The 13,826-nt window shown below is 39.5% G+C and overlaps 2 protein-coding genes across 8 annotated transcripts in view; one reads left to right on the top strand and one right to left on the bottom strand.

Moving 5' to 3' along the window:
• The window catches only part of Phf11 (PHD finger protein 11), a 29,512-nt gene extending 21,526 nt beyond the window's left edge, over nt 1-7,986 (top strand). For all 3 annotated transcript variants that reach the window (XM_070000180.1, XM_070000179.1, XM_070000181.1), the window contains exons 5-10: nt 1,592-1,641; nt 2,366-2,433; nt 2,903-2,963; nt 3,523-3,654; nt 4,506-4,577; nt 5,979-7,986. In XM_070000180.1, the coding sequence (XP_069856281.1) occupies nt 1,592-1,641; nt 2,366-2,433; nt 2,903-2,963; nt 3,523-3,654; nt 4,506-4,577; nt 5,979-6,133 (538 nt within the window). In that variant the 3' untranslated portion in view covers nt 6,134-7,986. The remainder of the gene's footprint in view (nt 1-1,591; nt 1,642-2,365; nt 2,434-2,902; nt 2,964-3,522; nt 3,655-4,505; nt 4,578-5,978) is intronic.
• Nucleotides 7,987-8,378: 392 nt separating this feature from the next.
• The window catches only part of Rcbtb1 (RCC1 and BTB domain containing protein 1), a 53,702-nt gene continuing 48,254 nt past the window's right edge, over nt 8,379-13,826 (bottom strand). For 4 of the 5 annotated variants that reach the window (XM_070000171.1, XM_070000174.1, XM_070000172.1 and 1 more), the window contains exon 13: nt 8,379-10,633. In XM_070000171.1, coding sequence (XP_069856272.1) covers nt 10,493-10,633 — 141 coding nt within the window. In that variant the 3' untranslated portion in view covers nt 8,379-10,492. The remainder of the gene's footprint in view (nt 10,634-13,826) is intronic. The other variant, XM_070000175.1, reaches the window with a different exon arrangement.

Here is a 13,826-nt window from a genome sequence, read left to right as displayed (position 1 = left end):
CAACTCATCTGAATCAGTATCACTCTTTCATTATTTCTCCATCTCTCCCAACCCCATCATCCCCTCAATTTTCCTAGTTCCATTTTCACATATATTCATACCTGCATTCTCCTACCCTTCCTCTTAGTCTACTCCCTTCTCTTTGGCCTCATACCCCACACGATACACCCTAAATTCCCATTCCTAGTATCCATTTTGTTAGACTCTTAAGTTAGTGTACATATACATATGACCCTGTGTATATATTTACTTACATATATATTTATAATTTAGCTCTAACTTCTATATTATGAGAAAAAACACATATGTTCTCGGTGTGAGCATGACTGAACTGTTTTCTAGGTGTATCCATTCCTCTGCAAGTAACATAATATCCTTCTTGATACATGAGTACAACTCTGTGTGTGTGTGTGTGTGTGTGTGTGTGTGTGTGTGTGTGTGTGTGTGTGTGTGCGCGTGCGTGCAGGGGGAAGGGTGGGGGAGTATCATTTTCTTGATGCACTGAAGGGCATCTGGAATGTTTCCATAACTTGTCTATGGTTCAGCAGTGAACATGGTGGTGCAAGTACCTTTCCTGTATCCTAACTTGTAATCCTGATATAGAGATATAGATATATCTGGATCATAAGATAGGCTCTGTTTTTTGAGGCATCTCCAAACTGCCTTTCACAATGGTTGCACTAGTTTACACTCCAACCAGTAGTGTATTAGGGCTCCTTTTCCCTGTGGTTTGTTTTTGCATTTTTGGCTTTATTTCTGTATGTGTGTGATCCACCTATTTTAGATATCCCATCATAGCTAGGATAACACGTGCGCATCTAGCATGTCTTGCTCTCTTGATAACAGGTCTCATGAACTTTTCTGCCTGAGCTGGGCACAGTCCTCGAAACCTCAGCCTCCCAAGCAGCCAAAATTACAGGTGTTGGCAAATGACAAGGCTCAGAGGTCCTAGACCCAAAGAGAGATTAGTTTTGAATTGGGGATTGCTGAGAAAGTGCATGGAGGAGTAGGCATTACCTATGTTCCCACAGATGAGGAGAGTGCTGCATTATTTTGTCATACTGGGGCTGGAACTTAGGCTCTTGAATTTGACACGTGCTCTACTGCTTGAGAGCATACCCCCAGTCTTTAAGTGTTTGTTGAGACAGGGCTTCACAATTTTGCCCAGGCTGGCCTTGTACCATTGGACCAAGATCCTCCTATCTTCACCTCCCAAGTATCTGGTTCCAAATACATTTGGCCTTTTTGTCTTTATGTAGTCAGATGTCACTACTATATAGGAACATTAGTTCATACATGTGAACTAGTAATATTTACTCAGCATTCACATCTTCAAAGAACACAGTCATCTCTCTGTGGCTCAGAGAGCATAGAAGACATCTGACAGCCTCACCTGCCCTTGATGTACAACTGTAATCCCAACACTCAGGGAAACTAAGGCAGAAAGATCACAGGTTCAAGATCAGCCTGAGCTACATGAGATCCTGTCTCAAAAAGAAATTATAAATATATTTAGAGTGAAAAACAGGTACCTTTTTAAAGACATTTGAAAACTGTAAATTAACCATTTTTTGAAATTGCACAATTTCAGATTGTTTTGCCATCAACATGCCCCGAAACCATCTACCATCACTCCAAGTGGTAAGTTTCTAAAATCTCATAACTAAAGAAATAGATTGAAGCCTGGTGCCAGTTGCTCACCCCTATAATCCTAGCTACTCAGGAGACTGAGATCTGAGGATTGCGGTTCAAAGCCAGCCTGAGCAGGAAAATCCGTGAGACCACTTCTGGTTTTCTGGTGGTTTACTGAAGTGGCACTGTGGCTCCAGTGGTACAGTACTTGCCTTGAACGAAGAGCTCAGTGATGGCGCCCAGACCCAGAGTTCAAGCCCCATGATCAACAAAAAAAAAAAAAGCAGTTCGTTTTCTTAGCATTGTTTAAGACATCATTTTTTTTTTTTAGTTGAAAGTTTATATAATTGTAGCAATGTGCTAGCTACTCAGGAGGCTGAGATATAAGGACTATGATCCAAAGCCAACCTGGGCAGGGAAGTCCATGAGACTCATTAACCACCAAAAAGCCAGAAGTGGAGCTATGGCTAGGGAAGTGGTAAAGTGTCAGTCTTGAGCAGAAAAGCTTAGGAACAGGCCCAGGCCTTGAATTCAAGCCCCAGGACTGGTACCCCAACAAAAGCCAGAAGTAGAGCTGTTATAACAACTTTTGGCCTGTTTTTTATTTTATGTAAACAGTAATTTTCCTTTTTAGTATCCCAATTCAAAATGCTTTTTTTATTGTGAAAATACTGTACAGAGGGGTTACAATTACATGGGCAAGATAATGTGTCAAAGTGATTTCTATTTTTAGCTAATCATTCAAGAGTAAAAAGAAAAAGAGGAAGAAAGAAACGTCTTTCAACAGGCATTCATGTACTGGTAATGTGACTTCATTTTCTTATAGCTGTAAATATATTCAGTCCTTTAGTTTCTGAGCTTCAGGTAGAAGGAACTTTCTTTAGACCACTAGAGTAGATGGCATGGTGACTGAACCTGACCTTACAGATGTTCAAGTCCTAATCAGGCTGAGGATGTGGGGAGCCTCCTCACACAAGCTCATCTGGTTTCTAGATGATGTGTAACCTGAAAATATTGTTTGAAATCCCCAACACTTTGATACATCATCTCATATAAACCAGAAACCTCCACGCTGTGCTGTTTGAGACATTTCTTGGCCATGTGCAGCATACGCCAGGATTAAGTCTAGTAGCTCAAGGCAAGACTCCTCCCACCCCCATCTCAAAAATAAAAGAGGTGTTGCTCAAATGCCTCCAGATGCATTTTCTAATTTTCCATAGTTTAATGTCAGCAGTAAAATCCATGTAATCTTGATTGTTCTTCCTTTTAGCCACCTGAGACAATGAACAGATTCGAAAGACAAATGAAGGAAGATTCCAGCAGCCACACAGGTTTGCTCAGTGACAGCTATAACATGGCCTCCAGTGCTTGTAAAAATGTTCACCCGTGTATTTCAAAGTTGGTTTCCCACTTTATCTTCTAGGTGTGTAGTAATTAATAGTGTAAATGCTATACCTATCACCTCTATTCGAACCCTCACCATATCAGAAAATCTGGGCTAGAATGGCCATTGCTTCTCAGTATGAGGAGACAATATCTCCTTAATGAGGAAGCAGCGAGCTTTGCCTAACTCAATACAGTGAGGGGTCAGTTCATGCCATGCCAGGTCGGTCATGGGAAAGAAAGCAGACATCCCATAACACAGAATGTTATATCGTCTCAAAGACTTGAAGCTAATTTTAGAAAATCCTCTTTAATTCATAGTATTGTAAGCCAAGAAAAATCTTATTTCTAATGGGAATGCACTTACTAGAAAAGGCAAAGAGGGTGTTTTTGTGCTAGTCCATGGATCATGTTCACCTACTGGACAAAGTGAAAAAGTAATCAAGAAATAATGTGAGTAGCTGCCAACAGACAGACCGTGTCCTTATAAAAATGTTTCCCTCATAGATACACTCTCCAAAGTTCCTTTTCTTAAAAAATGTAAGGAAGCAGGACTCCTTAATGACTTATTTGAAGAAATGTTGGACAAACTTCATGTTATTCAAGAAAAGCTCATGGATGAAACCACTTCGGAATCAGGTACTGAAAGCCCTATTTCTAAGATACACAATCTCATTCTTTAGTAACTGCTCAGATCTACTGTCTACCACAAATCAAAAGGATACAATTAATTCACAAGCTCAGCAATTTAGCCACAGCACCCTGAGCCCCAGAGGAGCACACAGTTGAGTGGGTTTCTGGAGCTGGATTCAGCCATCTAGTGTTCCACCCAACCCTGTGCACTTTCTGTTGATCCATGTTAGGTTACAGTTCTGAGATGATTAAATGCTATTCCTTAACCAAGCAAATGTCTATAATGTTATAGAAAGTTTGTTTGGTTTCAATATGAACTTAAAACTCTTAGGAGAATCTGAAGTTCCACTTACAGTGTATAAGTCAGGCACAGTTGTATACACTGTAGTCCTAGCTACTTGGGAGGTAGAGATGGGAAGAATCATTTCAGCCAAAAAAGTGAGAACCTTCCCCCCATCTCAACAAACAAGCCAGGTATGGTGGTACAAACTTGTAATCCTAACTACTCAGGAGGATAGCAGTTCAACGCTGGCCCTGGCTAAAAAAGCATAAGGCCCTGAGTTCAAACCCCATAGCTACCTATATACTATATGAACTTATAATAACAGCCTACATTGTAGGTGACAATCTGTTCTATACAACAAAACCTCATTCATCCTTTTATTTGCTTATTTTCTGACTAACAGGCATGTGTGAAGCTTGCAGGTGCCTCTAAATCTGCACAGAACATTCCTTCTTCATCCCATTGCTGTAGTACCTGCCCTCCTATCTGCACCTTCCAGAGTTGGAGTTTTGTGACATTCCTGCCTACTACATTTACGTGAAAATTAATACCGAAAATGTTTTTCTTCCTCTAGACTATGAAGAAATTGGGACTTCACTTTTTGACTGTAGACTCTTTGAAGACACATTTGTAAATTTGCAAGCAGGTACGAATTATAATAACATAGACACATTTGTCATAAATAGCTTAGACACATTACTTGAAACAGTATAATGCTAATTGGGTGATCAAGTTAAATCATTTTAGAATGTTCCTTGTTCTATTAAATTTTTTAAGGCCCATTATAAAACAGATATAGAAGGGAAAATATATAAAGGTGTGCACACACAGGAGAGCTCCACATAGAGGAACAGCAGTTGTTTGGGGAGTAGGTGGACTGCACTACTTTTTGCATGATAATTTTTGTATAAAATAACATCCATTTATTTAATCCTTTCAACACTGAAAATGTAAAGATTATAATTCTGACCTGACCTCTCTCAAAGCTGCCACACACAGCTGGGCTCTGAGTCATTTGAGATAGCATCTTGCTCTTTAACCCAGGCCCTGATCACAGGTGTATGTACCTCACTACACCCAGTGTTTAGTTTTTGTTAAATACCCTTTGAAGTCTTCTAAAAAGCATTATTTTGTATGAGACTTTCATATGAAAATGACTAGTTTTGGAGCACGTCACACATATTGTAGATGGGCTTGGTGGTGGAACCACACTAGAGAACCAGCTCACTATACACTTAATCTCAACTGCCTGCACTTATTCTCATTATTTTGAGGCTTAAAAAAATTCCATGGCCAGGTTGGCTTAAGTGGTAGAGCACAAGCCCTGAGCAAAAAAAGCACAGGGACAGTATGCATGCTCTGAGCTCAAGCCTCAAGACCAACATACACACAATTCCACTGCCACTGAGTATTAGTCATGTCTGAGGCCCAATTACAGTATTTTCTTGCTAGGTTCCTACAATGCAAACCTTTTAAACATTAAAGAGCGCTTGTGTAACATTAAAATTCGGGTGCATTTTTTCTAGTCCTGGGGCTTGAACTCGGCCTGGGCTCTGTCCCTGAGCTTCTTTTGCCCAAGGCTAGTGCTCTAGCACTTGAGTCACAGTGCCACTTCCAGCTTTTTCTAAGTAATTTATTGGAGATAACAGTGTCACATACTTTCCTGCCTGGTCTGGCTTCAGACAGTGCTAATCTCAGCCTCCTGAGTAGCTAAGATTACAGATAAAGTCACTGGCGCCCAACTGTTCAGGTGCATTTTTACATTTGTCCATGTCCTTAATATTCTAGCCCCATTCTCTTACAACTATCAAGTAGATGAAAGTGATTTGTTCTGCTATGAATGTATACAAAATATTAAGTTACTAGCTTTGTGTGATTCAAAGAAGGGGAAGCAAGGCACAATGTACCAGCTCCTATTCACAAGACACTAGTTGTTTCATGTGAACAAGTATCTTAGCTTGTGCACTTGTGACTGAGAGGCAAGAAATAGCTCACGATTTCTAGCTACACTATTCAATCATCTAAATGGCTCTATTTCTTATCAAAGCAATAGAAAACAAAATCCAAGAAACCGAAGAAAAACGACAGCAGCTGAAGGAAGAGATTGAAGTTCTACAAGACTTACAGCATAACTTGTGCTCTTTTCAAGAAAACAGAGACCTCAGGTCAAGTTCTACTTCAGTATCATCCCTGTGTCCTTAAGGATCATCTGTGCACCAACTAAGAGGTGACACTGCCAGCAGACCAAGTACTGGTGACTGAGCCCTAATTCTTATGAGCCTAAAACTGTGATTCCCCAGTGTGTCCCTTTATCCATTCTTGCTGATTGGCATTACATGTTTGACTGAATGTCATGTCACTTCTACCTCTTCGCCAATGACACCCTTTATATTTAAAATTCTGTGTGGCTTCCTGCTGGTGCTCCTACACTCCCACAATCCTCTTTTTTTTTGGGGGGGGGTCCAGTCGTGGGGCCTGAACTCTGGGCCTGGACGCTGTCCCTCAGCTCTTCAGCTCAAGGCTAGCACTCTACCACTTGAACCACAGTGCCACTTCCGGCTTTTTTTTCTGCTTATGTGGTCCTGAGGAATCGAACCCAGGGCCTCATGCATGCAAGGCAAGCGGTATACCACTGAGCCACCTTCCCAGCTTGCCCTTCCCCCCAATATTGTCTTATAAGCTCCTTTTTTGGGGGGTAGGGGGTGGAGGGTCCAGTCGTAAGGCCTGAATTCTAGGCCTGGGTGCTGTCCCTCAGTTCTTCAGCTCAAGGCTAGCGCTTTACCACTTGAGCCACAGTGCCACTTCCAGCTTTTTTCTTTTTGCTTATGTGGTGCTGAGGAATCAAACCCAGGGCCTCATGTATGCAAGGCAAGCGCTCTACCACTGAGCCACCTTTCCAGCCCCTAACTATTCTTTCTTTGTCCTCTGCCTGTTCTTGTTGCAGGCAGGCTCCATAATAAGGGTTTCCTGCTGCTTCCATAATGACTACTTTCCTTGAGGCAGAGATCAGGAGGCTTGGCACTCAAGGCCCAGAAAAAAGTTTGCCAGAATCCATTTCAATCAATAGCAAGCTGAATGTGATGTAAATGGGATCAAGGTCCAAACCAGCCTGGGCAAAAATTTAAGGACCTATTAAAAATTAAGGCATAAGGGCTGGGAGTGTGTGGCTCAAATAACAAAGCACCTGCCTAGCAAGCCCCGAGTTCAAACTCCATTATGACCGGGGGAAAAAAAAATCACTTCCCAGTGTAACTGGCTGTATTTTTCTCATCACATCATTATTCATGTGTTTTGCTCACTATGATCCATTTTTTTCTCAATATTTTGCTGCCACATTCTAAGTCATTAAGAGTTCAAGACTATTAGCCTTCACATGTAGTAAATCTGAATGTACTACTTTACTTGTAGATCATATTTACCTGTCTACATGTCAGTCTTTGTAGCTGAATAAGAACTGTATTATTTTATTTGTTAAATCAAATTTACCTGCCTCCGTATCAGTCCTTTTTAGCTTAGTAAGAAAAACATCGATGGGAATATTCAAGAGAGGGTAAAGTCCTCAACCTAACAGGACAATTCAGAATACTTTGCCCACACCACCACCAACCTGTCAACTTCACATTCACATCTCTTTTACCACAGTCCTCTGGTTCACACTCTACATGTCACAGTAGTTTGAGCTAAGTTACAGCATGATGTCTGGTCTGATGTGTAATATCTGTTGGAGATGGGGGGAAAATTTCTGGTATAATGGCAACCCAATTATTACTCAAAGTACAAAAGTAGCTGTGATTTTCAGATTTTACATGAATGTAATCCCTGTTACTTACAGTAGGTAATTGATCATTACCTTTATTTGTGAAAAGTACCAATTTGTGTGTATAATACCTCTTAATTAGTATCACCCTTAATCATCATGCCCCCCCCCCTTACCCATAACTTACATGTTTCAGGATAAGGGCTGCATTTTCTGTTACAAGTATCCCTAAGGATTTTTCTGCTGTATTAGTTCAACTGTACTATCTTTTAAGAGAAATAAAAAAGGATTGCTACAATGCTTGTATTTAAGCTGAGAATCAAGAAGCTGACATGTCCACAGTGATACCTATTTGTAGCCTGATAACATCAGGGTAAATTATGGTAAAATATATCTAACGTAAAACTACCATCTTAATTTTTAAATGTATAATTCGGTGATATTACATACAAACCATATTTTCATCTTGTAGAGCCCACTAAACAGTACTATTCCCTCCCCCACACCCTTCTTTCACCATAAATTCAACCACTCAAGGCAAGTACTACGTGTAAGTACAAACACACAATATTTTCTTTTTCATGACTCACACTTCATTAGTGTAATGTCCAAGTGAATCCATATCATACCATATACCAAAATTTCCTTTTTAAGGCAGCATACATCTAAAGGGGAAACAACAACTCTATATGCCTGCCTTAAGATTACTTTATTAATCGTACTGTAAATATAACAAATACAGCCTACATAATAGAGTATCAAACATTGTTCCAGTAAGAAGTTCAAGAGTACATTTAGGGCTACCTTAAGAAATGTAAGGACTTCGGCTTCCACTATTAACATCAGATGAAAAAAAAAAAATCACAACAGTTTTCAATTCCTGCTATGATTAAACAAAACCATTTAGAAAAATAACATTATATTAAAAAAAATAGTCAAGTATTTTTGAAGGACTTGTCTCTTCTACCATACATACTCATACAAATTAGTAATCTGAGAAGTGGTTCTTCATGTGTATTAGGAATTCAGTAAATATTTGTTGAACAAATGAACTATATGGATATGATCTACTTTAATTTGTGCTTTTTTTAAAAGTTCTTTTTAATTAAGAACAGTAAGTAAACATCCTTAAGTTCTCACTTTGTTCAAGACCATAAGCCTACGGTAATTATTATAAGCACTACACATAACAAACCAAGTTAATACGCATTCATCATCCTAGTAAGAAAAGCTATCATAATGCAGAACTAATTTACAATTAATTATTGGGCTTCAGTCATTTGTGATATGATCAAGAAAAGGGGGCTAGAACCTTGAGGTTTATGTCTCAACTATCAAGTATTATCTTGGAGGCTTATGCACCACCCCACCCCGACAGACATTTAAAACCCTGATAAAAAACAGTAGCTGTAGCATATTTTCTCCCTCTTGTTTCTGTGGTTCTAAAAACAACGTCACATTTCATAGTCAGATCCCTGTTCTCCCACCAAAAAAAGCAAAAACAAAACAACTCTTAAAGTGGGACCTTTTCATGAAAAACCATGATTTTGGAACCCCTTTTAAAGGTTAAACAGCTAAATAGTGTACCTAACACAAGAGGAAAAACCCATGGTGGAAGGTAATAAAGTTTCAAACAAACAAATCTGTGACAGTTTAGCCTAGATAAAATAAGTATGTCCATTAAGCACTATAACAAAGTGCCTTTAAGAACCACTTCTAAACCAGGTGCTGGTGGCTTAACACCTGTAATCTTAACTGCTCAGCAGGCAAAGATCTAAGGAAAGTCCATGAGACTTATCTCCAACTAACCACACACAAAAAAACTGCAAGTAGTGCTGTGGCTCAAGTGGTAGAGCACTAACATCGAGCAAAAAAGCTCAGGGATAGAGCCCAGACCCTATGTTCAAGCCCCAGGACCAGCACCAAAAGAAGAAGAAGAAAAAAAAAAAAACGCTTCTACATGATCATGTAAATCTCACAGCTTTGCAGCCATAAGAGGAAGATGAGAGCCACTTGATTTTGTATGGTAAAGGTGATAGGGGGTAGTTTAAGTTCTCCCAATTTAACCTTAATGAAATAAAGTTGGATAAGTGATATTCACCTTTATCCACACAAAATGCTATTATCAACTTATCATGGATAGTTCTAAATTAGTACTCTTCTAATGTGATTAATTTTATCGTGATTTAAGTTCTAGCTAACCTAGAAATTTACCTTTAATTATTTCAATTGGCCTAACTCATTAAACACATATTCCCTTTGACATTTGTTGATGTTTCCTTTTATTTGTCATCAATAGTGAAAGCATATCAAAAAAAAAAAAAAAAAAACCCTCACACAAGCTAGACTCTTTTCTCACAGAAAGGTACTGACTGGAAACTAAGGCAGCGCTTGGTCAAGCAGAGAGTGGCTTCCTTAACTCAGCATGGAACATCACTGCTCATCTCACCAGTCACTAACACAACTCCAGACATCAAAGGCCCTGTGCTACCTGACCTAGGGAAGCCTTTTTCCAATTTCAGAAGTTCTTCTCATCAAAAAAGAAAAAAGAAGCTAAACTTATGCCATTCATAAAGTTCCAGCCCATATGCAAGAAAGGTCATATTTAAAACACACACATTTGTTTAACATGGACCCAGGAGAACCAAATAGCCTTCATATGTTCCTATGGAGAACAGTGTCTCAGATGTGGAAAAAACCACCTGGTGGGTTTTACCTGCAGAATCTCATCACCTGTAGAGCACAAGCTGGACATTTCACCCACAGTGCCCCAGAGCACTCACACAGCCCAGCAGCCTCGGGCTTCAGTTCTTAAAGGCTCCACATTTACTGGCTTTAGCAATGAACTCCTTTAGCAGGGGGCCATCCATGTGCCAAAATGCTGCAGTTTGAGTGACTTCTGTCAAATGATTGATGCAAAACTTAAAGCAGAATTCTTCTAAATCCTAGACATATACAACAAAAATAAAAAAAAAGAGGCTTGTGTTTATTAACTTTGATTGAATTACTTCTCTCCAAACCCCTCATCCCAACCTTCTCACCCTCCCAGAAAAAGTCTGTGAAGTCATACAATTCAAACAGGGCAAGCAAGAGGCCAGTTGTGTACCCTAATCAATTTAAATTCACACACACACACACACACACACACACATACACGGGCTCATGGTCATCATGGTCACCACTTTGTTTTATAGAGTCCAATGCTGATGTAATCCATATCAAACAGTTATAATTTTTTAATTGAAAATTGTGAGTTTAAGTGTGAGTTTAAGGAAGAGGGCTTTAAGAAACAGAAAACAAACCAGGCATTGGTGGCTCATGCCTGCAATCTTAGCAATCATGAGGCTGAGATCTGAGGATTGCAGTTCAAATCCAGCCCAAGAAGGGAAAGTCTGTGTGATACTATTATTTCTAATTCAGTATTAAACAGCTAGAAATGGCACTGTGGATCAAAGTAGCAGAGCACAAGCCTCAAGCACAAAAGCTCAGGGACAATGCCCAAGCCCCAAGTACAAGCCCCAGGACAGCACAAAAAGAAAAAAAAAAAAAAAAAAAAGGAACAGGAAACATGAAGATTTAGGCTCCTCAAACTATTTTCATGCACCCCTAGTTAAAAAAGACTTCACTTCTAAATCCCCAAAGAACATAGTATAACTGCCAGTACACCAAATTCTCAGTCAACCCTAGAGAAGTACACACAAATGGATTTTTCATTCAGCCAATAGTCACAACTACCAACATTGAGACAGAAAGTTAGTATGTTCCAGTGGTAAACCAGAACTATTTAAAAATCAATTTCTGCTAATCCCTCCTTTCACCCTCTTAAAAATCCTAACATTTGTACCTACAAAAGTTGGAATAAGCTGGTGGCTCAAGCCCATAATCCTAGCTACTGATAAGACAGATCTGAGGATTGCAGTTCAAAGCCAGCCAGGGCAAGAAAGTTACTGAGACACTTACCTCTAAATACCAGAAAATTGGAAGTAGAACTGTGGCTCAGAGTGGTAGAGTGCTAGCCTGTAGCAAAAACAAAGCTCAGGGACAGTGCCTAGACCCTGAAAGCAAGCCCCAAGATGGACCAAAAAAAAAAGTAGAACAACATACATTCAATCAATTCATTTGCACCTGAATAACACATGAAGACTAATGTGTAAGGGCAAACCACAATAAAAGCTCTCAATAGAAATGGCTTAGTTTTTTGTTTTTGTAACTTGGCCAGTGATAACATTGTATACTGAAGGAAGTGGTGCTATAGCTCAAGTAGTAGAGCGCTAGCCTTGAGCTGAAGAGCTGAGGGACAGCGCCCAGGCCCAGAGTTCAGGCCCCATGACCAACAACCCCAACCACCAAGGTGGGAATTTTACACAAAAAACAGGGAAGGTCTCATGCAGATGCAGAGATGATCCCATTAACAATCATTTCCTCATTGCCAAGTTTTTTTGACCCTGTAATAGTAAAAGAAAATCCAAAGCTAACAGGTATCAGCCAACTGCTGCTAGAGTTGTTTTCTAGTCCATTCAAAGTGCACTTAAAATATTAATACAGCTAGGTGCAGCTCCCGCCTGTAATCCTAGCTACTTAGGAGGTTGAGATCTGATGATCACAGGTCACAGCCAAGAACGGGTCACAGTCTCAAGAACATCCTTGAGACTCTTATTTCCAATTTGCCACCATAAAGACAGAAGTGTAGCTGTGCCTCAAGTGGTAAAGTGCTAGCATGAGCAAAAAAGCTAAGGGGTAGTTTACAGGCCTGAGTTCAAGCCACAGGGTCATCTCAAAAAAAAAAGAAAAGTTAATCTCAGGATCCATGTTTCTTAATCAGATTGTCAGTGGTCTAAATGTAGAGCTGAATGCTAAAAACACTATGTTATGCTAAAATGTAAAACTACATAAAACATTACTTTTAAGATAGTTATTCAAGAAACAGCACTGCTCTTGATATAACAACTCAAGATTAACATTTCTCAAAACTAAATTATTTTCTACAGGGAAATAAAGATCACATTTTAATCTCAGTGCAATCAGAAAATAGGAAAGTAGGGTATTTGCTTATAACTTTGGGAAAAAAGGCCAGTTAGGATCATAAAAAAGTTCTTCAAACCATGTAACAGATAAGCATCTTCAAATAATATCTTTTAAATTACTTAATTTTAAATTCACAGGAGGGATATAATAGCCTATATCATGAAATTCTGATCTTTTTAGTGTAAAATAAAAAAATGAGCTTATTCATTTTATTAACTGTGGAAGTTACCTTAAGCATAAACTTTAAGAACTTTTTACCCAGTACTGGCATACAAATGGCACTTCTAATTACAAATCACTTCATGCAACTATTAAAATAGTTCTATCAAACTACCGGTCCTTCCACTCCAATTATTCTGAAATGAAGATATTCTTAATTTTCAATAAATGCTTAACACTTTCAAACACTAAAATTGAACTGCAGAGGAAACTACCTCTGGTCTAAATGAGCCTTGGTTATAGCATACCTAAGTGAAAAAAGCACTGTGGAGACAGATTAGATTTTGAGAGTGCATTCCCTGACAGCAGCATAGTAAAGTACTATTCTGAGACCACTCTCATGTTCCCAGAACCTACAGGACCTGTGCTCTCACCAGAAAAATATTCAGAACTCCAATTACTTAGACAAGAAAATGCAATACTTGTCAAACCAATAAATCAACTATAAAAGGATTTCAAGATGGCCTCATTTGACCAGTAGATTTTTTTTTTTTTGGCCCGTCTTGGGGCTTGAACTCAGGGCCTGGGTGCTGTCCCTGAGCTTCTTTTGCTCAAGGCAAGCACTCTACCACTTGAGCCACAGCTCCACTTTCAGGGTTTTTTAGTTTATTGGATATAAGAGTCTCACAGAGTTTCCTGCTGGGGCTGGCCTCGAACCACGATCCTCAGATCTCAGCCTCCAGAGCAGATAGGATTACAAGCGTGAGCCACCAGTGCCTGGCTGACCAGGTTTTAAAAAGTTCAAAAGAAACTGGGCACCAGTGGCTCACACCTGTAATCCTAGTTACTCACAAGGCTGAGATCTGAGGATCATGATTTGAAGCCAGCCCAGGCTGGAAAGCCCATGAAACTCATCTCTGATTAATCATAGAAAAAGCCGGTTGCTGTTGCTCA

The sequence above is a fragment of the Dipodomys merriami genome, unplaced genomic scaffold (genome assembly GCF_024711535.1).
Source record: "Dipodomys merriami isolate MVZ:Mamm:240054 unplaced genomic scaffold, mDipMer1.0.p SCAF_56, whole genome shotgun sequence".
NCBI lineage: Eukaryota > Metazoa > Chordata > Mammalia > Rodentia > Heteromyidae > Dipodomys > Dipodomys merriami.
Note: the sequence above shows the minus strand (reverse complement) of the source record. Positions and strands in the feature narration are given on the sequence as shown.